This window comes from Balaenoptera acutorostrata, chromosome 2 (genome assembly GCF_949987535.1).
Source record: "Balaenoptera acutorostrata chromosome 2, mBalAcu1.1, whole genome shotgun sequence".
NCBI classification, from domain to species: Eukaryota; Metazoa; Chordata; class Mammalia; order Artiodactyla; family Balaenopteridae; genus Balaenoptera; species Balaenoptera acutorostrata.
Window position 1 is genome coordinate 169,346,205 of NC_080065.1, and position 23,099 is coordinate 169,369,303.

Genomic DNA, 23,099 nt, shown 5'->3' on the forward strand with positions numbered 1-23,099 from the left:
TTTAGATTCCATATATATGTCTTAGCATATGGTATTTGTTTTTCTCTTTCTGACTACTTCACTCTGTATGACAGACTCCAGGTCCATCCACCTCACTACAAATAACTCAATTTCGTTTCTTTTTATGGCTGAGGAATGTTCCATTGTATATATGTGCCACATCTTCTTTATCCATTCATCTGTCAATGGACACTTAGGTTGTTTCCATGTCCTGGCTATTGTAAATAGAGCTGCAATGAACATTGTACTACATGACTCTTTTTGAATTATGGTTTTCTCAGAGTTTATACCCAGTAGTGGGATTGCTGGGTCATATGGTAGTTCTATTTTTAGTTTTTTAAGGGACCTCCATACTGTTCTCCATAGTGGCTGTATCAATTTACATTCCCACCAACAGTGCAAGAGGGTTCTCTTTTCTCCACACCCTCTCCAGCATTCATTGTTTGTAGATTTTTTGATGATGGCCATTCTGACTGGTTTGAGGTGATACCTCATTGTAGTTTTGATTTGCATTTCTCTAATGATTAGTGATGTTGAGCATCCTTTCATGTGTTTGTTGGCAATCTGTATATCTTCTTTGGAGAAATGTCCATTTAGGTCTTCTGCCCATGTTTGGATTGGGTTGTTTGTTTTTTTGACATTGAGCTGCATGAGCTGCTTGTAAATTTTGGAGATTAATCCTTTGTCAGTTGCTTCATTTGCAAATATTTTCTCCAAATCTGAGGGTTGTGTTTTCGTCTTGTTTATGGTTTCCTTTGCTCTGCAAAAGCTTCTAAGTTTCATTAGGTCCCATTTGTTTGTTTTTGTTTTTATTTCCATTTCTCTAGGAGGTGGGTCGAAAAGGATCTTGTTGTGATTTATGTTATAGAGTGTTCTGCCTAAGTTTTCCTCTAAGAGTTTTATAGTGTCTGGCCTTCCATTTAGGTCTTTAATCCATTTTGAGTTTATTTTTGTGTATGGTGTTAGGGAGTGTTCTAATTTCATTCTTTTACAGGTAGTTGTCCAGTTTTCCCAGCACCACTTATTGAAGAGGCTGTCTTTTCTCCATTGTATATTCTTGCCACCTTTATCAAAAATAAGGTGACCCTATGTGTGTGGGTTTATCTCTGTGCTTTCTATCCTGTTCCATTGATCTATATTTCTGTTTTTGTGTCAGTACCATACTGTCTTGATTACTGTAGCTTTGTTGTATAGTCTGAAGTCTGGGAGCCTGATTCCTCCAACTCCGTTTTTCTTTCTCAAGATTGCTTTGGCTATTCGGAGTCCTTTATGTTTCTATACAAATTGTGAAAATTTTTGTTCTAGTTCTGTGAAAACTGCCATTGGTAGTTTGATAGGGATTGCATTGAATCTGTAGATTGCTTTGGGTAGTATAGTCATTTTCTCAATGTTGAATCTTCCAGTCCAAGAACATGGTCTACCTCTCCATCTGTTTGTATTACCTTTAATTTCTTTCATCAGTGTCTTATAGTTTTCTGCATAGAGGTCTTTTGTCTCCTTAGGTAGGTTTATTCCTAGGTATTTTATTCTTTTTGTTGCAATGGTAAATGCGAGTGTTTCCTTAATTTCTCTTTCAGATTTTTCATCATTAGTGTATAGGAATGCAAGAGATTTCTGTGCATTAATTTTGTATCCTGCTACTTTACCAAAGTCATTGATCAGGTCTAGTAGTTTTCTGGTAGCATCTTTAGGATTCTCTATGTATAGTATCATGTCATCTGCAAACAGTGACAGCTTTACTTCTTCTTTTCTGATTTGGATTCCTTTTATTTCTTTTTCTTCTCTGATTGCTGTGGCTAACACTTCCGAAACTATGTTGAATAATAGTGGTGAGAGTGGGCAACCTTGTCTTGTCTCTGATCTTAGAGGAAATGGTTTCAGATTTTAACCATTGAGAACGATGTTGGCTGTGGGTTTGTCATATATGGCTTTTATTATGTTGAGGTAAGTTCCCTCTATGCCTACTTTCTGGAGGGTTTTTATTATAAATGGGTGTTGAATTTTGTCAAAAGCTTTATCTGCCAGCCGATAGTGTTTTAAATAAATGGAACCATAATAAATAATCTCACAGCAGAAGTCTAAGCCCACTCACTCTACTGTTAAATTGTGCTGAGTATTCTGGAATGCAATTATTCCATGTTCATACAGATTCTTCTGTAGTATTGAAATATGGAATACACTCTCTAATTCATTTTATGTGTAGAACATATCATTGATACCAAAATCTGACAAGGTAAATATGAAGAAGTAACACAGTTTAATCTATTGATGATATCAAGGCTAATATCTTCAACAAAATAGTAGCAAACTGAATTCAACAGGTTATCAAGAGGAAAATACACTCTGAGAACAGTCGTATTGCAGGAGTGCAAGGTTTATCTAACGCAAGGAACAGTAGAAAATGTATAGAAAGATTGACATCAAGAAAATAAAAGAAAAATGATACTACTTCCCCAATAAATGGAGATTAAAAATACTCAATGAAATATAACATCATATATCCAGGAGAAATACTTGATAAAATTTAGCATCAATTCCTGCCATAAAATTCTTACCAAAGTATAAATAAAAGGTTGTTCTTTCATTTAATAATTGGTAGTATAGAGAAAACTAGCTAACATCACACATAAAGTGAAACCTTGAAAGCATTGCCTTTGAAGTAGGGAACAAGACAAGGAAACCAATTTTCACCACTGTAATGCTACATTTATAGCACAGTAAGGAGGGAAATTGGAACACACAGATGATATGATTGTCAGTTTAGAAAATCTAGAAACATTAATTACTACACTTAGTAAGAGAGTTGGGAAACATTACCACATACAAAAATAATATACAGAAAACAGTTCTATATCTATATACCAGAAACAAGAAACTAGAAAATGAAATTTTCAAAGAGTTACAATAACATTAGATGGGTCATTTTACCAGTTCCAAGTCTAAGAAAGAATCTTGAGACACTTTGTGGGAGAAATGACTAGATATTATAGAGAGGCAGGCAAAAGATACAAATAAATGGATATGAATCTATGGAAGACCTAGAAGTGTTCAATTCCCATTAAACCCCAAATAATAGTTCTTTTGGGTGTGAGAATATTGACAAGTTGATTGCAAAAGCCAGTCAAAGAACAGAATGAGGACATTTGCTCTCACCTAAATCAAGACTTTCATTTTATGTTACAGCAGTTTGGGCAAGTGGGTCTCAGTGCAGAGGTAGATAAATAGCCCAAGGGAATGGAATGGTGAGTTCGCGCTGAGGTGGAGAGAAAGGAGGGTCTTTTCATAAATGGTACTAAGACCATTAACTATATGGAAAAATAAAATAACACTGGAATCTACCTCCTAGCACACAAAGAACCAACTCCAGGCAGGTTAGAGACCTCAGTGTGAAAGGTAAAACAAGCTTTTATCAGATAATAGAGGTTATTTAATGACCTCAGGATAATGAAGGATTTTTAAACAGAACATAAATGCAGAAACCACAAAGGACAAATTGATATCAAGTTGATATATTTGCCTGTAACAGACTTAATTAAATAACTTAATTTCACCAGAAACATCATAAAGGAATGAAAAGGTAGAGCACAAAAATGGGGAGGATAGATAAACACACATAAGCATCAACACTCTCTAGCATTTATTTATATAAAGAGCTCCTAAATGAATATGGAAAAGACAGACAATGCTAATTTTGAAAATTGTGGAAAACTTGAACAGTGACACCACAGAAGAGTAAAACACAGAATGACCAAAAAATTCATAAAGATTCTTCACTTTGTGAATCATCAGGACCATGCAATAGACAGCCACAGATGGTGTAACTTCACTCCCACCAGGTTGCCAACAGTTGACAATACTGAGAGTAGGCAAGAGGGTGGAGCCTCAGGAACTCTCATGCACTGCAGATGAGAACATGCCCTGCACAATTGTATGGGAAAGACTCTGGCCTCATCTAGGAAGGCTGAGGAATGCATGACTCTACGGTTCCTCTCCTAGAGGATTTGTGCAGGGGAGAAGTCTTTCCCAGCTTCTCACTGGAACAGCCTACATAGATCAGGAGAATGTAGAAATAAATTGTGTCACTTGTTGCTGAGAAGGTGGTGGAGCTTCTCTAGGTCACACAGCTGGTGCAAAGCCTGGAGAAGTTTCCTGTCTTCCTGCCTTCCTGCCTTCGTCTTTAGTCGTTCTTTCCACAGTGCTGCATCTTGACTTAGATGGTATCTTTGACCCTATGCATCCCTCCCTTCCCCCAGAGCCCATGGTGGTGTTTGCCAAGGAGCAGCCAACACGCAGTGAAGTGCAGGCCATGGCGGGAGCCAGTGCCACGCTGAGTTGCGAGGTGGCCCAGGCCCAGACGGAGGTGATGTGGTACAAGGATGGGAAGAAGCTGAGTGCGAGCTCAAAAGTGCGTGTGGAGGCCAAGGGCTGCACCCGGAGGCTGGTGGTGCAGCAGGCAGGGAAGGTGGATGCTGGAGAGTACAGCTGTGAGGCCAGGGGCCAGAGGGTTTCCTTCCACCTGGATGTCACAGGTCAGTTATTTGGTAGGGATGCTAAATTAGCCCTTTTTGGAGATGATGTGACTGGCTTATAGCCATGACAGACCCAGTGGTCTTTCCATCACATTTAATCTCTTTACATCTCCCATCTTCCCACCTCCCACTTTCATGCTTGTGCCTGATCCCAGGGACACTGGATGGGAAGGGTGGGTATGGAAGGAAGAGGGGCCCCTCTTGTGCACCATGAGTGGTGTTTCCATGTTGTAATGTTCCAGGTGATCTTTGGTGTCCAGGACCCTGGCTCCATCTCACCCTTGGGGTCTCAAGTAGACCAGATGTCTCTCACCTCAGGATATGTGAATGTACCTTTGGATGTTCTAGCAGCATCCAGATTCCCTCACCCAGCACCATATGAGGATTCGCCCTAATCAGAGACGTTTGTATTTCTTTGAACCTGATAAGGGGAAGTTTCAGGCACATAATCATACTTGGCATTACCTCAAGTCTGAATTTTGGATCAGCAAAGTTTTAGTTGTTTTGGGACACTCTTCCTTCCTTGCACATGGTTGTAGAAGTTATGTATGTACCCAAATGTTGGAAAATATAGGTTCCTGTTCTGTTGCAATGTCTGTGCAAAGTAAACCAAGAGAAGAGGGTTGGTAGATATATGCCTTTGATATGCACCTCTGAGATACGGCACATTCATCTGAAAGCAAATTTTGGTTTCCTTTTGTCTTTCAATTAGTATATTCTGTGTCAGTATTTCCTTTGGAGTTTGATGTATAAATTTAGAAATGGAGAGTAGTAAGAAGCTTTTCTTACACCAGCATGCTTTGTTAAAGATGAGGTATGGTAGTAGCAGCCACTGACTGGTAAAGCGGTATTTATTTCATATCATTTCCTGATGACTCTTGTGTGTGTCTATACCTTCTGGGCTGGTTCACAGAGGTGTCTGCGAACTAACTTTAGTTTCCTTTTGTTAAGGGAGGTTAACCTCAAATAGAGATGGGCTGTGGTCCGGCATTGACTCCTAAGTGCCACCACATAACAGTTTGATATCGTGTTAGTATATAATGATTCATAGGTGTATATAGATACCAAGAAACCCACTATGAATCATTTGACATTATTATAATAAAACACGATATTATTTCACACAAGTAAATTTGCAAAGTTTTGAAATAGTGGCCAATTCTTAGAAAACTATACCAAAACTTACACAAGAAGAAATTAACAACTTGAACAGTCTAATAACCTTTTAACTAAATGGAAACATAATAAAAGAATCTTCTCATAGAACAAGATTAAGCTCAGTGGCTCTACTGGCAATTTATATAAAATATTCTGGAAAGAAATTATTCCACATTCTTCGAGATTCTTTAAGAGAATGGAAAAGGGATATACATATATATATGTATATATGGAGATATACATATATATGGATATATATAGATATGTGTGTATATATATATATATATATATGCTCTTTAACTCATTTTATGTAGCTAGCATATAGCATCGATACCAAAAGCTGACAAAGAAAGTATAAAGAATTGAAATTACAGGCCAATCTTTTATGGATGTCAGTATCAAAATCCTATACAAAATATTGGCAAAGTGAGTGGAGCAATACATGAAGAGCACAATACACTCAGATCTTAATCCAGGAATGCAAGGGTGGTTCAACATCAGAACATCAGAAAAATCAATACAATCCATAACATTAAGAAGCTAAAAGAGAAAAAGCATGTTTTTACCTAAAAGAATGCAGAATAAAAGTGCTTGATAAATTTTTTACATCATATTCAGAATAAGAGTTTTATGAAATGTAGTAGCATATATTTGTATTAATAAACTAGTAATAAAAGGATAGTTTCTTAATTTGATACAGGGTGCTAAAGAAAACAACAGCAAACATCACACTTATAGGGAAACCTTGAAAGCTTTTCTTTTTAATTGGAGCATTTCAAGTGGCTCCACTATCACAACTTGTGTCCAACATTGTACAGCCTATAAGGAGGAATATAAAGCAATAAAATTTAGATAAAGCAAAAGTGGACTTCACAGATGATAAGATTATTAATGCAGAAGGTAGAAAAGGAAGAATTTTTAGAGTTAGTAAGAAAGTTAAGGAAGATTGCCACATACAAAATACACAGAAAACACTTCCATGTTGATGTACTAGCAACAAAGAGTCAGAAAAGGGTATTTTAAGACAATTATAATAGCATCAAAAGTATCATGCTTCTAATTCCATGTCTAATAAAATATGTTTAAGGCTTCTGAGCAGGATATTATTAAATACTTTAGGGAGACAGTGCTAAATGAATGGTAGGATATGCATGGAAGGCACAAAGATGTCCATTCCTAATCAAAACCCAAAGAAAAGTTCTTTTGTGGGTGTGTCAAAATTGACTAGTTGATTCCAAGAGTCAAGTGGAACTGAAGCACTCATAATGTGAGAGCATTTCATCTGCAAGATACCAAACTTATTATAAAGCTACGGTAGTGAAGACAACTGGGTTTCAATGCAGGGATAAATACACAGGACAAAGGAACAGAATAGTGAGCTCTGAAACAGCCCTGCACATAACCAGACTCCCCCATCCCTTTTCTGTTTTTTAACTCTGTAGTGCTAGTGTGTGGTATAGAGAAAGGATGGTCTTTTCATAAACTGTGCTAATACCATGTAACTGTATACATATATCTCTATTTTTATATCTATTCCTCTATAATAAAAATGGACGTCTCCCTCACAGCACACACAAACACCAACTCCAGGTGGGTTAGAGACTCCAATGTGAAAGATAAAGCAAGCTCTTAGCAGCTAATATAGATTATTTAATGAACTGAGGGTAATAAAAGGTTTCTTAAATAGGATACAAATGCATTAATCACAAGGGACAAATTGACATACTTGCCTGTATTAAAACTAAGAACTTTATATCAACAGAAGACACATAAACGATGAAAAAACAAGTGACAAAGATGGAGAAGTTATTTACACACCCATAATTCTCAAAGTTCTAACATAAATATATAAAGAGCTCCTGAAAATGAATAAGGAAAAGACAGACCATCTACTGCTAACTGGGCAAAAGCCTTGCAATGACACTACAGAAGGGCAAACACCAAAAGCCAAAAAGATCGGAAATGGTGCTCCACTTTGTAAATCATCAGGACCATGCAAAAGAGAGCTCAGGAAGTGCAACTACCAGATTGCCAACAGTTGACAACAGCATGGAGCCTCGGGAACTCTCCTGCGCTGTGGGTGGGAACGTTCTCTGCTCAGTCATGTGGGAAAGACTCCGCATCCTCTAGGAAGGTTGAGGTGTGCATGCCTCCTGATCCCACAGTTCCTTTCCTAGAGGAACATGTGCGTGGAAGAAATCTTTCGCAAAGTCCCCACTTGGAACAACATGCCCAGATCAGTGGTAGAATGTATAGATAAATTGTGGGTACTTGTTGCACAACTAGCACAGAGCCTGGAGAAGTTTCCAGTCCCCCTTCCCGTCTGTCCAGGCCTTCTTTCCCTAGTGCTGCCTTCCTGACTGAGATGGTGTTTTTGCCTCTGTGCATCCCTCCTTGTCCCCAGAGCCCAAGGTGGTGTTTGCCAAGGAGCAGCCGGCACGCAGTGAAGTGCAGGCCGTGGCGGGGGCCAGTGCCACGCTGAGCTGCGAGGTGGCCCAGGCCCAGACGGAGGTGACGTGGTACAAGGACGGAAAGAAGCTGAGTTCGAGCTCAAAAGTGCGTGTGGAGGCCAAGGGCTGCACCCGGAGGCTGGTGGTGCAGCAGGCGGGCAAGGCAGACGCCGGGGAGTACAGCTGCGAGGCCAGGGGCCAGAAGGTCTCCTTCCACCTGGATGTCACAGGTGGGTGCCAGGCTTGGGTGTAGAGGCTGAGCACCTGACAAATTGGGGGAAATTAGCACATCTCCAGCAGGGTGGGGGACATGTGTGTGTTGGGCCTGTGCTGGGTTCTCCTCTGATGCGGTCAGCCCCAGGGCTCTGTCCACTGGGAAGGTCCTTGAGTTGCGGGATGCTTGCCACAGCCCCTAGTCCAGGACACTTTTGGCATCTGCTTCCCCAGGTTCCTGCATCTCTCCATCACATCCCCACCTCTCCCAGCATGAAACCTGCCACAGGCTTTCTCAGTCATCTGCAGGCTGCTGAGGCCTGTAGTCTGCTGAAATGGCCATTCTTTGTCTGTCGTTGGCAAGGGGCACTATTCCCATATTAATTCTTCCTGGGCAGCTGTAGAGCCCAGTCCTGCTCTGAGGAGCTTCTGGCCTTGGATGCCCCTGCCCCCATTGGGTCTGGAGTCCCTGTCTCTGGCCTTGGGGCCCTGACCGTCCAGCTGCATTGAGGTCAGCCCATTGTGTCAGCCTCTGCTCAGATGCCCATCCTGTCCTGGGCCTGAGCCAAGCTGGTTTGTTGCCTGCTCCCGTCCCTCCTGCCCCTCCTGGGTGCTGATGACATCACTGGCTTTCAGTGTTCTGAGGTGGCTGACACTGTCCCTGTCCCCAGCTGTGGCCCTTGCCCCCAATCCAGCAGCCAGTGTGGTCCTTCCAGGTGCTCCCCTGGGTCAGCCCTCACAGGGACGCTCTTGGGTCCCCTCCCAGGGCCTTCCCCTTCCCCCTTCTCTGCCTTGGCTTTGCCCCCATGCTTGGCTGCTGGAGGCTCTCAGGCTGTTTCCTCCCTCTCAGTCTTTGCCTGGTCTCTCCACTCCGTATGAGGGTTCTTCTACGGAGACCGTCCTCCTCTGCCTCCCTTCCTGGCCCTGCTCCCCACTGCTCTTCTGGGATTTCGGTCCAGCCCCCAGGCTGTGTCAGGGTCACTGTGTGCCCTACTTTCCCTGCATTAGCTGCTCGTGGGGCCCATCTTCTCTTGGGGATGGGGGCAGGGATCCTAGACTCTCAGCTCTTGGTGGGACAGAGCTTGTGGCCCCAGGTGGTCCCTCCTGGCTGCCCTGCACTGCCCCTGTGAGCCTGGATGGTGCCTGGCAGGCAGAGTGTGGCCCTGTTGCATTCACTGTCTGGCTTGCTCAGCAGAGAGGCAGCAGTGGAGAGCTGGACAGCCCGGGCAGTTTCATTTCAAGTCTTCTCCCACCATGTGGCCTGGAGGGGGGACGGGACCCAGGCCAGGGATGCGAGGGTCTCCCCTCTAATGCTTGTTGGTCACCCCCCCACCCCCGCCCTCCAGAGCCGGAACTTGAGCCCCCGACCCTGGAGAGACCCAGACGCAGGGAACCTCTGGTGATCAGGGAACACGAGGACATCGTCCTGACAGCCACGCTGGCCACACCCACTGTGGCCGCGGTGACGTGGCTCAAGGACGGTGTGGAGATTCGCAGCAGCAAGCGGCACGAGATGGCCAGCCTGGGGGACACCCACACCCTGACTGTGCGTGACGCGCAGACCCTGGACAGTGCCGTCTACAGCTGCCGCCTGGGTGCAGAGGAGCAGGACTTCCCGGTGCAGGTGGAAGGTGAGTGGGGTCACGGGGAGGTCCTCTGGGAACCCCTTGTTTGCAGCGTCCTGGAGTGGAGACTGGGTGAGGCTCAGGGCGCAGGACCAGGCAGCTCAGAGCTGGTCCTATGGCCCGAGCCCCACCAGGCTGACGTCCCCTCCCCTCCCCTCCCCCAGAGGTGGCTGCCAAGTTCTGCCGTCCCCTGGAGCCCGTGAGCGGGGAGCTGGGCGGCACAGTGAAGCTGGTCTGCGAGCTGAGCCCGGCGCAGGCCCAGGTGGTGTGGCGCCGCGGGAGCACGCAACTCCGGGCCGGCAAACGCTTCCAGATGGCGGCCGCGGGGCTTCAGCGCTCGCTCACTGTGTCGGGCCTGCGGGCAGAGGATGCGGGGGAGTACGTGTGCGAGAGCCGCGATGACCACACCAGCGCCATGCTCACCGTGAGCGGTATGCGGATGCCGGGCGCAGGGGCTGGGCCGCCCAGGTGGGTGGGTGGCTTGGCGGAGCATTCCGGGGCTGCTTCCCGAAGAGGTGTCGTTCCGCGGCGTCTGCTAGGTGGGGGCCCCTGCCCCTCCTGCCCGCCTCTCAAGTGGAGCTCTTGTGCGCAGTCCCCCGCGTGGTCAAGTTCACGTCTGGGCTGAGCGCGGTGGTCGCGGAGGAGGGCTGCGAGGCCACCTTCCAGTGCATGGTGACTCCCAGCGACGTGGCGGTGACGTGGTTCCGGGATGGCGTCAAGCTACAGTCCAGCGAGAAGTTGCTCATATCGCAGAAGGGTGCCAGCCACAGCCTGACTATCTTGGGCCTGGCCCTGGAGGATGCCGGCCAGATCACCGCGCAGGCTGAGGGCATCAAGACCGTGGCTGCCCTCCGGGTCCGAGGTGCGTGTGTGGGGCAGCAGGAAGGGTGCACCGGCTCCTCGCAGCAGGCGTCTCCTAATGGGCTGGTCCCAAGGTAGCATCCTGCTGCCGGCCTGTATCCAGCTCATCTGGCTGACTTCAGAGGACACAGGGTTGGTCAGCTGCAGAGAGAAGAGTAGGGTCGGACCGAGGGGCCAGGCACCTGCTCTAAAGGGGGGATGGTAAACTCCTGTAGTGCACACCCGGTCGGGGAGTGGGTGGAGGCTCAGGCACTCCAGGGAGTCTTCCTAGAGGAGATGATCCTTGCTGAGCCCAAAGGATGGCAAGGTGGGAGAGACTGGAGTTGGCAGCCAGTGCAAGCAGATGCAGATGATGGGGGTGCGCTTTGCTCGCTGAAGCCAGATTGCGTGGGGGAGGGCCAGAACGTTACCTGAGGGTAAGTGGGAGCCAAACCATCTCAGGTTCTTGAGTAAGGGAGTAATGCGGGCAGATGCACTTCTGGGGAGATCATGGCAGAGCCCGAGACTGGGAGATTCACTCTAGCGTTTCTCTTCCTTAATGTGACGCATCCAGGGCCTAGTTAAAGCAGAGACTGTGGTGCAGCCGGTCTGGGAGCTCAGAGTCTGCCTGTCTCAATGGCTCCCTGTGTCCTGATGCTCCTGGTCACCGGCCACACTTAGGAGTTCCAGGTTCTGGTGGGGGATGGCAGGAGTTGTTCAGAGCAGGGGAGCAAGAGGTGGGAGGGGGACTGGGAAAGGAGAAGCCCCCCCTGAAGTGTGGTCTCCTTCCATAAAATTGTGCCTGTGCATGTGTGCAGCTGGGCCCTGAGTATGGCCAAGGCCTTGCCTAGCTTGGAGTCGGCATGTGGTGGAGGGCAGCTCTGCTGGCTGGGGGTTGGGGCAGGGTCCCTCTGCCTTGCTCTCCTGAAAGTGGCAGTGGCTGTAATGACCTCCCTCTCCTGTGACTCCAGAGGCCCCGGTGTTGTTCAAAAAAAAACTGGAGCCACAGACTGTGGAGGAGCGGAGCTCGGTGACCATGGAGGTGGAGCTGACGCGGCCATGGCCGGAGGTCAAGTGGACACGCAACGCCGCGGCCCTGGTGACAGGCGAGAACGTGGAGATCCACGCCGAGGGCTCAAGTCACCGCTTGGTTCTCCGCAGTGTGGGTTTCGCTGACCGTGGTTTCTATGGCTGCGAGACGGCAGATGATAAGACGCAGGCCAAGCTGACTGTGGAAAGTGAGCAGCTTAGGGGGCTTGGCCTGGGGTTGGGCATCGAGGAGTTGGGGAGGGTAGGGAATCTCCCCCTGGGGGCAGGGCCCTGGAAAAGGGGGAAAAGGGAAAGAGAGAGGAAGGGGCGGACCTCCACTTGCAGGGGCTGGGGAGGTGGGGAAGGGAGTAAAGGAGGGAGCAGGCATCCACCTGGAGGGGCAGACCTCCCCTTCCAGAGCACCTTGAGGCTCCCTGGGGAAGTGATGGGGGCTGGACCGAGGGCCAGGGTCTTGCTGCAGTGGCTCATCCTTCCCCTTGTTTGTCCCATAGTGCGCCAGGTCCGGCTGGTGCGGGGCCTGCAGACAGTGGAGGCGCAGGAGCAGGGCACAGCCACAATGGAAGTAGAGCTGTCCCATGCTGATGTGGAGGGCAGCTGGACTCGAGATGGCCTTCGGCTCCAGCCGGGACCCACGTGCCAGCTGGTGGTGCACGGCCCCACCCATACCCTTACGCTGTCTGGGCTGCAGAGGCAGGACAGTGGCCTGGTTTCCTTCAGGGCGGAGGGCGTGCACACATCTGCGCGGCTGATGGTCACTGGTAGGTGGACATGGGTGGGGCGGGACTCACTCCAGAGCACCTGCCCCTGTCCCCAGGGTGGCCCAGGGAGGCAGCTTTGGGCAGGGATATGGAATCCTGGAGGAGGGAGGCTCATTCCTTTAACCAGCTGAGTGATTCCAACCAGCTCAGGCCCTGTCCCCGCCCAGAGGCCCTGCTTCTCACCACTCCCCTCCTGTCTTCCCAGAGCTGCCTGTGAAGTTCAGCCGCCCTCTGCAGGATGTGGTGGCCACGGAAAAGGACAAGGTGGTCCTGGACTGTGAGCTGTCACGCCCCAATGTGGATGTGCGCTGGTTGAAGGTGCCTGGGAACTTGGACTCCTCTGCCCCCTCTTACCTCTCACCATGGGTGGGCGGGAGTGGGACCACCCTGCTGGGCAGTTCCAGCACTTGACTCGGCCTCATTCCTCCACAGGATGGTGCGCAGCTGCAGGTGAGCAAGACAGTGGGCATGGTGGCCCAGGGGGCCTGCAGGAGTCTCATCATTTACCGATGTGAGCGTGGGGACCAGGGCGTGTATGTGTGTGACGCCCACGATGCTCAGAGCTCGGCCTCCCTGACGGTGCAAGGTGAGGGCTGGGCGGGTGGGTGCAGGAACCTCCTGGCCCCCCACTGCATCACCCAGCAAGTGCTTGGCCCCCTGGCACTGCTCTTGTCCCACCCATCCTGCACTCCCTCAGCAAGCTGGGGTCGGGGGTAGCGGTCAGATAGCTCTGCGTGTCAGGATGTAGCAGGGCCTGCTTCTTGCCCCAGGCCGAAATGTCCAGATCGTGAGGCCTCTGGAGGATGTGGAAGTGATGGAGAGGGAGGGTGCCACCTTCTCCTGCGAGGTGTCCCACGATGAGGTGCCTGCCCAGTGGTTCCGGGAGGGCAGCAAGCTTCGGCCCAGTGACACTGTGCGGATCCGCCAGGAAGGTGAGACGAGGACAGTGGGTGGGCTTCAGCAGGGCTCCTCCTCCTTCCCGCCCCCCGGCCACCCCTCCCTTTAGTGCTGAGTGGCCTTTGTTCCCAGGAAGGACATACACTCTCATCTATCGGAGGGTCCTGGTGGAAGATGCAGGGGAAATCAAATTTGTAGCACAATGTGCAGAATCACGAGCCCAGCTCCGAGTAAAAGGTAATGGCGGCTCAGGGCAGGGCATGGGCTGGACAGCGTGTGTGTGAACAAGCACATGTACTGAGTCTTACGGGGCCGAAAGGCCAGCTGTCCCTGTCCTGGGGTCCCTCCTGGAATGAGGACAGCAGTGATCCAGGAGGAGGGAAAGCGGGTATTCCCTCCTTGGCAGGAAGAAAGTGGTCTAGGGGAGGCAGCCTTGGGGTCTCCTTCTTTGTTTAAAATGGAGGTACCAATGAATTCTCCTTCCTGGGACTGCAGCAAGTGCTGGAGAGAAAAGGTGTGAGGCCCTGGCAGGAAGTAAGCACACAAGGCTTTACCTGGTGGCCTTGACGGCAGTCAAAGTGGCTGCGGGGCATGAGGGAGAAAGGGTCTAGAAACAGGTAGGGGGCAGGGGTGTGGGGCGTTTGGATGCATAAGGTGAGGGCAGGGTGCAAGGGATTCAGGGGTGTGCCGGATGAGGGTGAGGCTGTGTGGCGAGGGGACAGGCGGGGTGGGGGAGTGGGGCAGGCATGCACATGATGAGGCCCACTGGATGATAGCAAGTGTGGGTGTGTGCCCACTGTCCTTGTGGTCAGATGTGAGCAGCAAGTCCCAGACTAGCCCGAGGGCAACACTCAGCCTAGCTATCTGCTGGCACTGGTGGGCGGGCCGGCATAGGCCTTTTAGCCTGAGCGTGACGTCCCAGTCCGGCTGCTTGGGAGATGCACAGCCAGAGCACCCAGCCCTGGGTGTTCGGGATCACTGTGCACCTGCCCTGACCCTGCTGGGTGTACCCACAGAGCTGCCAGTATCCATCCTACGCCCACTGCGGGACAAGATCGCGATGGAGAAGCACCGCGGTGTGCTCGAGTGCCAGATGTCGAGGGCCAGTGCCCAGGTGCGGTGGTTCAAGGGCAGCGTGGAACTGCAGCCCGGGGCCAAGTATGAGATGGTCAGTGACGGCCTCTACCGCCAGCTGGTCATCAACGCCGTCCAGCCTGAGGACGAGGACACTTATACCTGTGATGCTGGCGATGTTAAGACCAGTGCCCAATTCTTTGTGGAAGGTTCGGGCAGGGCTGGGTGGGCAGCTGTTCCTTTTTTCCCCCAGGGGAGGTGTTACAGCCTGTGGCACTCAGAGGTGGCCAGGTCTGAGAAGGACCTGACTGGGCGCATTGGGTCACCCCAGGGAGGAAGTGAGCATGCCTGAGAGGGTTTGTTCCCAGGAAGTAACACCAACCGCGCAGGAGGGGTGGCTGGTGATCCTCCCTCGGGACTGCCCCAGTGACTGGCCGCTCGCCCACAGAGCAATCCATCACTATCGTGCGGGGCCTGCAGGATGTGACGGTGGTGGAGCCCGCCCCTGCCTGGTTCGAGTGTGAGACCTCCATCCCCTCGGTGCGGCCGCCTAAGTGGCTCCTGGGGGAGACGGTGCTGCGGGCAGGGGCTGACGTGGGCATGGAACAGGAGGGCACAGTGCACCGGCTGGCGCTGCGGCGTACCTGCTCCACCATGACGGGGCCGGTGCACTTCACCATCGGCAAATCACGCTCCACCGCCCGCCTGGTCGTCTCAGGTGAAAGTGCGCTGCCTGGCGGGTTGGCCGAGGATGGAGAGGAGGCAGGGCAGGGGCAGGTGTTATGGCCTTGTGGTCTGGCCCACTTTACGCAGTGCTTCCCTCTTTCCTTCCGCCACAGACATTCCCATGGTGCTCACGCGGCCACTAGAGCCCAAGGTGGGGCGTGAGCTGCAGTCGGTAGTCCTGTCCTGTGACTTCAAGCCACCCCCCAAGACCGTGCACTGGTACAAGGAGGAGACACCCCTGGTGCCGTCTGACAAGTTCAAGATGGGGCTGGAGGGCCACATGGCAGAGCTGCGCATCCTGCGGCTCACGCCCGCGGATGCTGGTGTCTACCGGTGCCAGGCCGGCAGTGCCCAGAGCAGCGCTGAGGTTACTGTGGAAGGTACAGAGCGAGGGGGCACGGGGCCACCAGAGGGTCTCCGGGGAGGCGGTGATGGCGGCCATGCTGAGCTGCCTGGTGTGCTCCTGGCAGCGCGGGAGGTGACGGTGACGCAGCCGCTGCAGGACTTGGAGGTCACGGAGGAGGGCTGTGCCTGCTTCTCCTGCGAGCTGTCCCACGAGGACGAGGAGGTGGAGTGGTCGCTCAATGGGACGCCACTGTGCAACGACAGCCTCCACAAGATTACCCATGAGGGCCGCCGCCACACGCTGGTGCTGAAGCAGGTCCAACAGGCTGACACGGGCACTGTATGCGCCTCCTCGCCCAAGGTTATGGCCTCGGCCCGCCTGGAGGTCAAAGGTGAGGTGTCCTTGTGGGGTCTCTGGGGACCCCTGGGATGTGCACCTGGCACCCCGAGGGCCAGAGGTGGCAGCTCGTCCCCTCAGTCACCCACACCTTCCCTGCAGGGAAGCCGGTGGTGTTCCTGAAGGCGTTGGACGACGTGTCCGTGGAGGAGTGGGGCACGCTGACCTTGCGGTGCGAGGTCTCTGACCACCAGGCTCGTGTGGTGTGGCGAAAGGACGGCATGGAGTTGGGCCCCAGTGACAAGTATGACTTCCTGTACACAGCGGGCACTCGGGGACTCGTGGTGCACAACCTGAGCAGGGACGATGCTGGCCTGTACACCTGCGACGTGGGCACTGATGAGACCCGTGCCCATGTCACCGTGCACGGTGCGTGCTGCAGCCGGCTCCAGATGGCGGGGCCAGGGCACGGGGGGGCGTGGCTCTGGGCATGGGGGTGCCTCCGCCTGGGGGGCCCACCCACTCTCCGAGACCAGGGGCTGCTCTGCTGAGCCTGGAGAGGTCAGGGCAGGCTCCTGAAGGAGCGGGCTTGACAGGGTCATAGGAGGCCCAGGTGCAGGCAGGCGGGCCAGGGATGATGGGCAACAGAGCAAAGCTTGGGAGACTAGACTGGCCCTGCTTGATAGAGTCCCGAGGTGTAAAGGATTCTACAGAGGCTGGAAACATTCACTCTGCACCGGGGGATGTGTACGGGCAGGCACAGGGGCCACAGAGGGGCGGTCAGGAGAGCCTCCTGGAGTGGGCGAGTGGGAGAGCCCGAGAGGTCAGGCAGGGGTGCCCCAGTAGGGCTCCCAGGCCATGGCACAGCCTGGTGAAGGTGGCTGTGGGCAGGCCACATGCTTTTCACATGCTCCTCCCAATCTGGGCCTGGTTCCCCAACTATAGGGTGAATGCGTGACGTCCTGTGTGCACCACTGTCCTGGCTCCACCCCCGTAGTCCTGCTGCCTCTTGTGTGCGTGGCAGGCCTGCTGCCCTGTGATCCCGTGGCTGGTCCCTGATGGTCTGGCCAGTGTTTGATGAGACAGGAATGGGACAGGAAAGGGAGGGCGGTGTGGTGAGTTTGTCCTAGAGCTGGATTGCCTCTTCATTTTGGGTGCCTGTTCTTCTTCTGGAGCATATAAGCTGGTGACAGCTGTGTGTGGTGCTTATTCTCTCCACATTGTTCCATAGCAAATGTGAAGGCGGCCGCCCTGGTCATAACCCATAGCTATCAGCCGTCCAAACACCAAGGTGTGGACAGCTGGAGGCCAAGAGGACATTTGCTGAGAGGGGCAGCAGGCCCTCTGGGAGTGGGGTTGGGGAGGGTGGGTATGCAGGTTCTCTGGCTGGTCTTGCCCCTCCTGGGGTGTGGACCGGGGCTGCTATGGGCTTGACGGTGCCTGTCTCGAGGGGCAGGCTTCCGTGGGCCTGGCTGGCGTGACAGCTATCTCCTCTGGCCCACAGACCTGCACGTGGGCATCACCAAGAGGCTGAAGACAGTGGAGGTGATGGAGGGCGAGAGCTGCAGCTTTGAGTGCGTCCTGTCCCATGAGAACACTGGCGATGTTGCTGTATGGATGGTTGGTGGGAAAACGGTGGGCAGCTCTGGCCGCTTCCGGGCCACACGCCAGGGCCGCAAGTATACGCTGGCTGTCCGAGATGCTCTGCCAAGTGACGCTGGGGAGGTGGTCTTCTCTGTGCGGGACCTCACCTCCAAGGCCTCGCTCATCATCAGAGGTGGGTGATGGTGGCAGTGGGAACTGACTGGCTGGGGCAGGTCGGGGGTCTGTCTCCAGGGGCTGGTTTGGGAGCTGCAGAGCCTGGGCCCTCCCCAGGCAGCCTGGAGCAGGGGCCTTGGGCTTGGAAGCTGGAAGGGGGTGCATCTGGGGACTGTCTCCCCAGCCCCTGGTTGGCACCTGGAGGCATCTGTCAGAGTACTGGGGGGTTCTGGTCATCCAGGGGGCTTACTTTCTAGAATGAGGTTCTGGAGCCTTTGGGCAGGAGCAGGGTTTCTGATCTTCAGTCCGTGATTCGACTGCTGTGGTAGCTCCCAGGGTGCATGACTCATGAAGCCAGTGAAATTGCCATTGGCATTTCTGAGCTCCTACTTCCAGCATGAGTACTTGGTGCCAGTGGGTGAAGCTCAGCCCATAGTCAGCGCTGGCCCATGGCCATGCTTTGAGTCACAGGACTCTGAACAGTGCTGAGAACATAAGATTCTGTGGTCTAATATTTCTCCCTCCCGGGGTCGTTCCCTGGTATTCCAGGGCTCTGAGGCCCCTGGGTCTGAGGTTCCAGAGTTGGAAGTTTTGGAGCTGTAGGTTCTGTGGTCTCAGCCTTCAGAACCTGAAGGTCCCTGAATGCCTGCCCTGCCCTCACCCCAGGCATGGCTAGGGCTGTGGCCGTGGGTAGAGCTGTGGCCATGCCTCTTGGGCCACCATCTCTGTTCTTTTCAGAGAGGCCAGTTGACATTGTGAAGCCACTGGAAGACCAGCGGGCCGTGCTGGGTGAGGATGTGGTGTTGAGGTGTGAGCTGTCACGGGAGGGGACCCCAGTGTGCTGGCTGAAGGATGGGAAAGCCATTCGCAAGAGTAAGAAGTATGAGCTTCTCGTCGAAGGCACTCGAGCCATGCTGGTCATCCATGCAGCCTCACTCAAAGATTCTGGCGAGTACACGTGTGAGACGGAGTCTTCCAAAAGCACAGCCAGCCTCCGAGTGGAAGGTAACCCCCATGAGAGACTCTGGGACAGCCCCTGTGGCTTCTCTTCCCAGGCAGGAACGGAGGGGCGCCCAGCAGGGAAGGGACTTGCTCAGGTCCCTGAGGTTCTGTGGGTGGGCCAGGAGAACCACCTGTGATGGGAGTGATTTCCTGTCCTGAGGGCCTACATGGGGTCTGCATAGGCCTCTCCCTCCCATCCATTCTCCCCCAGAAAAGCCAAACCAGTTCACGGAGGAGCTGACTGACCTGCAGGTGGAGGAGAAGGGCACAGCTGTGTTCGCCTGCAAGACGGAGCGCCCCGCGGCCTCAGTGACCTGGCGCAAGGGCCTCACAGAGCTGCAAGCCTCGGAGAAGCATGCTCCCAGCCAGGAGGGCCTGACCTTGAAGCTCACCATCAGCGCCCTGGAGAAGGCGGACAGTGACACTTACACCTGTGACATCGGCCAGGCCCAGTCCCAGGCTCGGCTCCTGGTGAAAGGTTAGGCCCAGTCACCGTGCTGTTGCTTTCATTTGCACACTGTATTTCAAGGTCCATGGTGTGCTCAGCTGTAAGCTTTGTTTAAAGTAGACTTGAAGATGGGCAGAGATCAGATCTCTGCCTGGCCCTAGACAAACCCAGCCTTGGTTTCCCCCTCTCCAACGGGAGTTGTCCTGGGTGGTCTTGTCTCTGGCCCTCCCAGATGGGCCTTGTGTAAATGAGTCAGCAGCCCTCATTTATTTGTGCATTCATTTGCTGGATGAATGTTTCTGGAGCCCTTCCAGCGTGTGCCCCTGCATGAGCTCTGCACGTACTTACACGCAGATGTACCACCTCTGCTCCTGTGGAAGGAGACTCGCTCGGGGAAGTTGTCAGGTTTGAGCAGCAGTTTTCACCTGGCAGGCAGGGTGAGGGTTATCATTCTCCCACTTCACAGATGGGGAAACTGGGCCTTTACTCGGGGTTGTTGGCTGGTTCAGGGTTGTAGGACAAGTAGGCATCAGGGCAGGGTTGAGCCCAGCCCTCCAGATCCCAGGGCCGGTGTCCAGGGCGAAGTCAGCTGGAGGTCCTTCCTGGGGTCTCTCCACAGAAAAAAAACCCAAAAGAATAACAAAGAAGCCTCACTCTTGACTTTTTTCTCTTTTTCAGTGAAATACAGTGAATCCACTGAGCTCAGTGAAAACATTTTGTTAGTGCAGTAGAAGCACCACTATCTAATAAAGTATTGGGTTGGCCAAAAAGTTCGTTCAGATTTTCCCGTAAGATGCTACGAAAAACCCGAACGAACTTTTTGGCTAAGCCAATAGATGTTCATACTTTAAAAAAGTCAGAGTGTCCCATAGCGACAACATATGGTCTTTAAAAAAATTTAAAACACACAGACTTGTACCTGTCTAATAGTGTCAGCCAGAGCCTTTTCTTTGTGTATCGTTTCACGAATCAGAATTCCTTATCTCTTTTTGTGTACATCGCCCTCGTGATGTGCTATCTATGCTTTCTGGTGTGCAATAGCTTCAAGACACTTGTAAATACAGAAGGAATCTGGAGGCCAGTCTATCTCTATATTTATGACTTCTTCCTAAGCTTTCACCATACCTAAGACAACAGCCAAAAATTTTTTTCTAGCGAGTCACGTTGTCAGTCCTCCAATGCATTCGATTTAAATGTTATCATAGCCATGCGTCTTTTTTCACACTCGTTTCTTCTGGTAATACAAAATTTAATTGCGTTAAGTGATTTCTGTGACAGGCATAACTGGCCTAGACAGGTTAGGGAGCACAGCTTGATGGAGGGGCCTTGCTGTGGGTCACCTTGTGTGCTCTGCAGAAGGACCCCAGAGGTGGATTGGGGCTCACTGGTGGATCTAAAACAAATACTTTTGGACAGTTCAGCTCCGACCCACTTGCTGTTTTATGTTTTGTCATTCGGAGCCCGTTAGAGTCATTTGCTCGATCCCTGCTGTGCGCCCACCCCAGGTCTTGGGGAGCACCCTGTTTCCCTTGGCAGCCGGCCAGAGGGTCCCTGACATGCCCGTTTGTGTCCCTGCAGGCCAGAAAGTGCTCATCACGGAGGACCTGGAGGACCTGGAGGTGCAGGAGGGCTCCTCGGCCACCTTCTGCTGCCGTATCTCCCCTGCCGACTACAAGCCCGTCCACTGGTTCTTGGACAAAACCCCGCTGTCTGCCAATGAACTCAATGAGATCGAGGTCCAGCCGGGTGGCTACCATGTGCTTACCCTGCGGCAGCTGACCCTCAAGGACTCAGGTACCATCCATTTTGAGGCAGGCGACCAGCGGACCTCAGCTGCCTTGCAGGTCGCAGGTAGGCTGCGTGCCCAGTGCCCAGTGCCGTGGTGGGGGCCAGTCTGTGTGACAAAGCATGCAACCTCAAGACAGTGGCTTGGCCACACGCTGGGTGAGGCCCTGAGGCTTACAGAGAAGGCACCATGGACTTCCCATGGGCTGGGGCCTTGGATCCCAGGGAGCGGGGCTTGGGAGGCTGAGTGGCGCTATTTCAAGACGCGTTGCTGCACGTGGTATGCAGAGGTGAACGCAAGGTCAGTGTAGGGGCTGGGCCCACCCCGCTGGTGTGTGGAATCACACAGAGCCTGTCCTGTTCCCCCAGCAGCCCTGTCTGCAGCCCAGACTGAGGGGGACAGGTGGGCACTGACCAGGAGTGTTGCCTGGTCTGCAGTGAGACCTGGGGCTTTTCCTGCAGGAGCCCCCGAGTGTCTTATGCATCCCTCTCTGTCTTCAGAGAAGCCAAGTGTTTTCTCCCGGGAGCTCACAGATGCCACAGTCATGGAGGGGGAAGATCTGACCCTGGTCTGTGAGACTGCTGCTTTAGACAGCCCTGTGTGCTGGACCAAGGATGGGAAGGCCCTGCGGCCGTCGGCTCGGTGCCGTCTGAGCTATGAGGGCCGCCGAGCCCAACTGGTCATCACTGACACCACCCTTCAGGACGGTGGGCACTACAAGTGTGAGGCTGGGGGTGCCTGGAGCAGCTCCACTGTCAGGGTCCATGGTGAGCCCCTGGAGGAGGGTGCTGGGCAGCCTCCAGCTGCACTCTGGGCACCCCTGTTTCTTGTCTTGCTAGGGGCAAGGGGGACTCCAGGACTCTATCTGACCCTCTCTACCTCTGCCCTCTATGTGTGTGTGTGGGTGGGGTGGGGGCTGTTCTGAGGCTCCTTCTGTCCACCTGTATCTTTCCAGCAGTTCATCCATCTCGCTCTGCTCCCTACTGCCCATCTCTGGGTGTCTGATGCTCCTGATAGCATCCCTCACCCTCTCTTGGTCTTCTGACCAGCAATCTCTTTTTTACTTCATTCCTGACTTTGTTTTGTGTTCTGACGTCACCATGTCTCCCTTCTCCTGGCTTGGCTCATCTCCATCTGTCTCAGTCAGCTCGGGTCCGGGTAACAAATACCACAGACTGAGTAGCATAAAAAAACATGTCTCCCGGTTTATTGTCTCCCAGTTCTGGAGACTAGAAGTCTGAGATCAAGGTGTTGGCAGGCCTGGCTTCTCCTGAGGCCTTTCTTCTTGGCGTGTAGATAGCTGTCTTCTCCCTGTGTCTTCACAGTCATCCCTCTGTGTGTGTCTGTGTCGTAATCTCCTTTTCTTGTAAGGACACCAATACTGTGGGATTAAGACCCACCCTAGGGACATAATTTTACCTCAGTCTTCTCTTTAAAGACCCCCATCTCCAAATACGGCCCCATTCTGGGTCCTGAGGGTTAGGGCTCCAACAGATGAATTTGCGGGACACGATGTAGCCCATAACACTCCACCCTTCTCTGTTTCCTGCTGTTTGGCTCACCCTCCTGGAGAGGCAGAGGTCTTGAGGTCACTGTCACTAGCCCCCAGTGTAGACAGTGAGGTGGGCCTGCCTGCACCCTGCAGCTGCTGCTCTCAGCCATGCTTGACCGCAGGGGAGACCCCTGTAGGAGGCAGCGGGGTGAGGGCTGAGCTGAGCTCATGCCTGTCCACAGCTCAGCCAGTGCGGTTCCGAGAGGGGCTGAAGGACGTGGAGGTGCTGGAGGGTGGTGCTGCCACACTACACTGCATGCTGTCATCGGCGGCCATGCCCGTGGAGTGGCGTCGTGGAGATGAAGTTGTGCAGCCTGGAGACAAGTACAGCCTGCGGCAGGAGGGTACCATGCTGGAACTGCTCATCCGGGACCTGCAACCTCAGGACAGCGGGCAGTACTCCTGCTGCTTCGGGGACCAGATGACATCGGCCAGGCTCACTGTACAGGGTAAGTGTACTTACCCACTCTGCCCATGTGACCCTATGCGGTTCCATACAGCCCCTTTCATCCATTGTGGGGGGATGAAGATGAAGTCTTGTGTCCATCGGA

The 23,099-nt window shown here is 52.4% G+C and overlaps 1 protein-coding gene across 1 annotated transcript in view; it reads left to right on the plus strand.

Annotated features, from left to right (window-relative positions):
• The window catches only part of OBSCN (obscurin, cytoskeletal calmodulin and titin-interacting RhoGEF), a 108,717-nt gene that overhangs the window by 3,851 nt on the left and 81,767 nt on the right, over positions 1–23,099 (plus strand). Inside the window, exons 3-24 of the mRNA XM_057540441.1 lie at positions 4,254–4,529; positions 8,092–8,367; positions 9,697–9,981; positions 10,140–10,406; positions 10,568–10,837; positions 11,787–12,053; positions 12,357–12,623; positions 12,829–12,941; positions 13,056–13,209; positions 13,394–13,555; positions 13,653–13,757; positions 14,537–14,803; positions 15,043–15,312; positions 15,434–15,700; positions 15,791–16,057; positions 16,165–16,431; positions 17,507–17,779; positions 18,499–18,765; positions 18,974–19,240; positions 20,789–21,061; positions 21,497–21,763; positions 22,731–22,997. Of these exons, the coding sequence (XP_057396424.1) occupies positions 4,254–4,529; positions 8,092–8,367; positions 9,697–9,981; positions 10,140–10,406; positions 10,568–10,837; positions 11,787–12,053; positions 12,357–12,623; positions 12,829–12,941; positions 13,056–13,209; positions 13,394–13,555; positions 13,653–13,757; positions 14,537–14,803; positions 15,043–15,312; positions 15,434–15,700; positions 15,791–16,057; positions 16,165–16,431; positions 17,507–17,779; positions 18,499–18,765; positions 18,974–19,240; positions 20,789–21,061; positions 21,497–21,763; positions 22,731–22,997 (5,394 nt within the window). The remainder of the gene's footprint in view (positions 1–4,253; positions 4,530–8,091; positions 8,368–9,696; positions 9,982–10,139; positions 10,407–10,567; positions 10,838–11,786; positions 12,054–12,356; positions 12,624–12,828; positions 12,942–13,055; positions 13,210–13,393; positions 13,556–13,652; positions 13,758–14,536; positions 14,804–15,042; positions 15,313–15,433; positions 15,701–15,790; positions 16,058–16,164; positions 16,432–17,506; positions 17,780–18,498; positions 18,766–18,973; positions 19,241–20,788; positions 21,062–21,496; positions 21,764–22,730; positions 22,998–23,099) is intronic.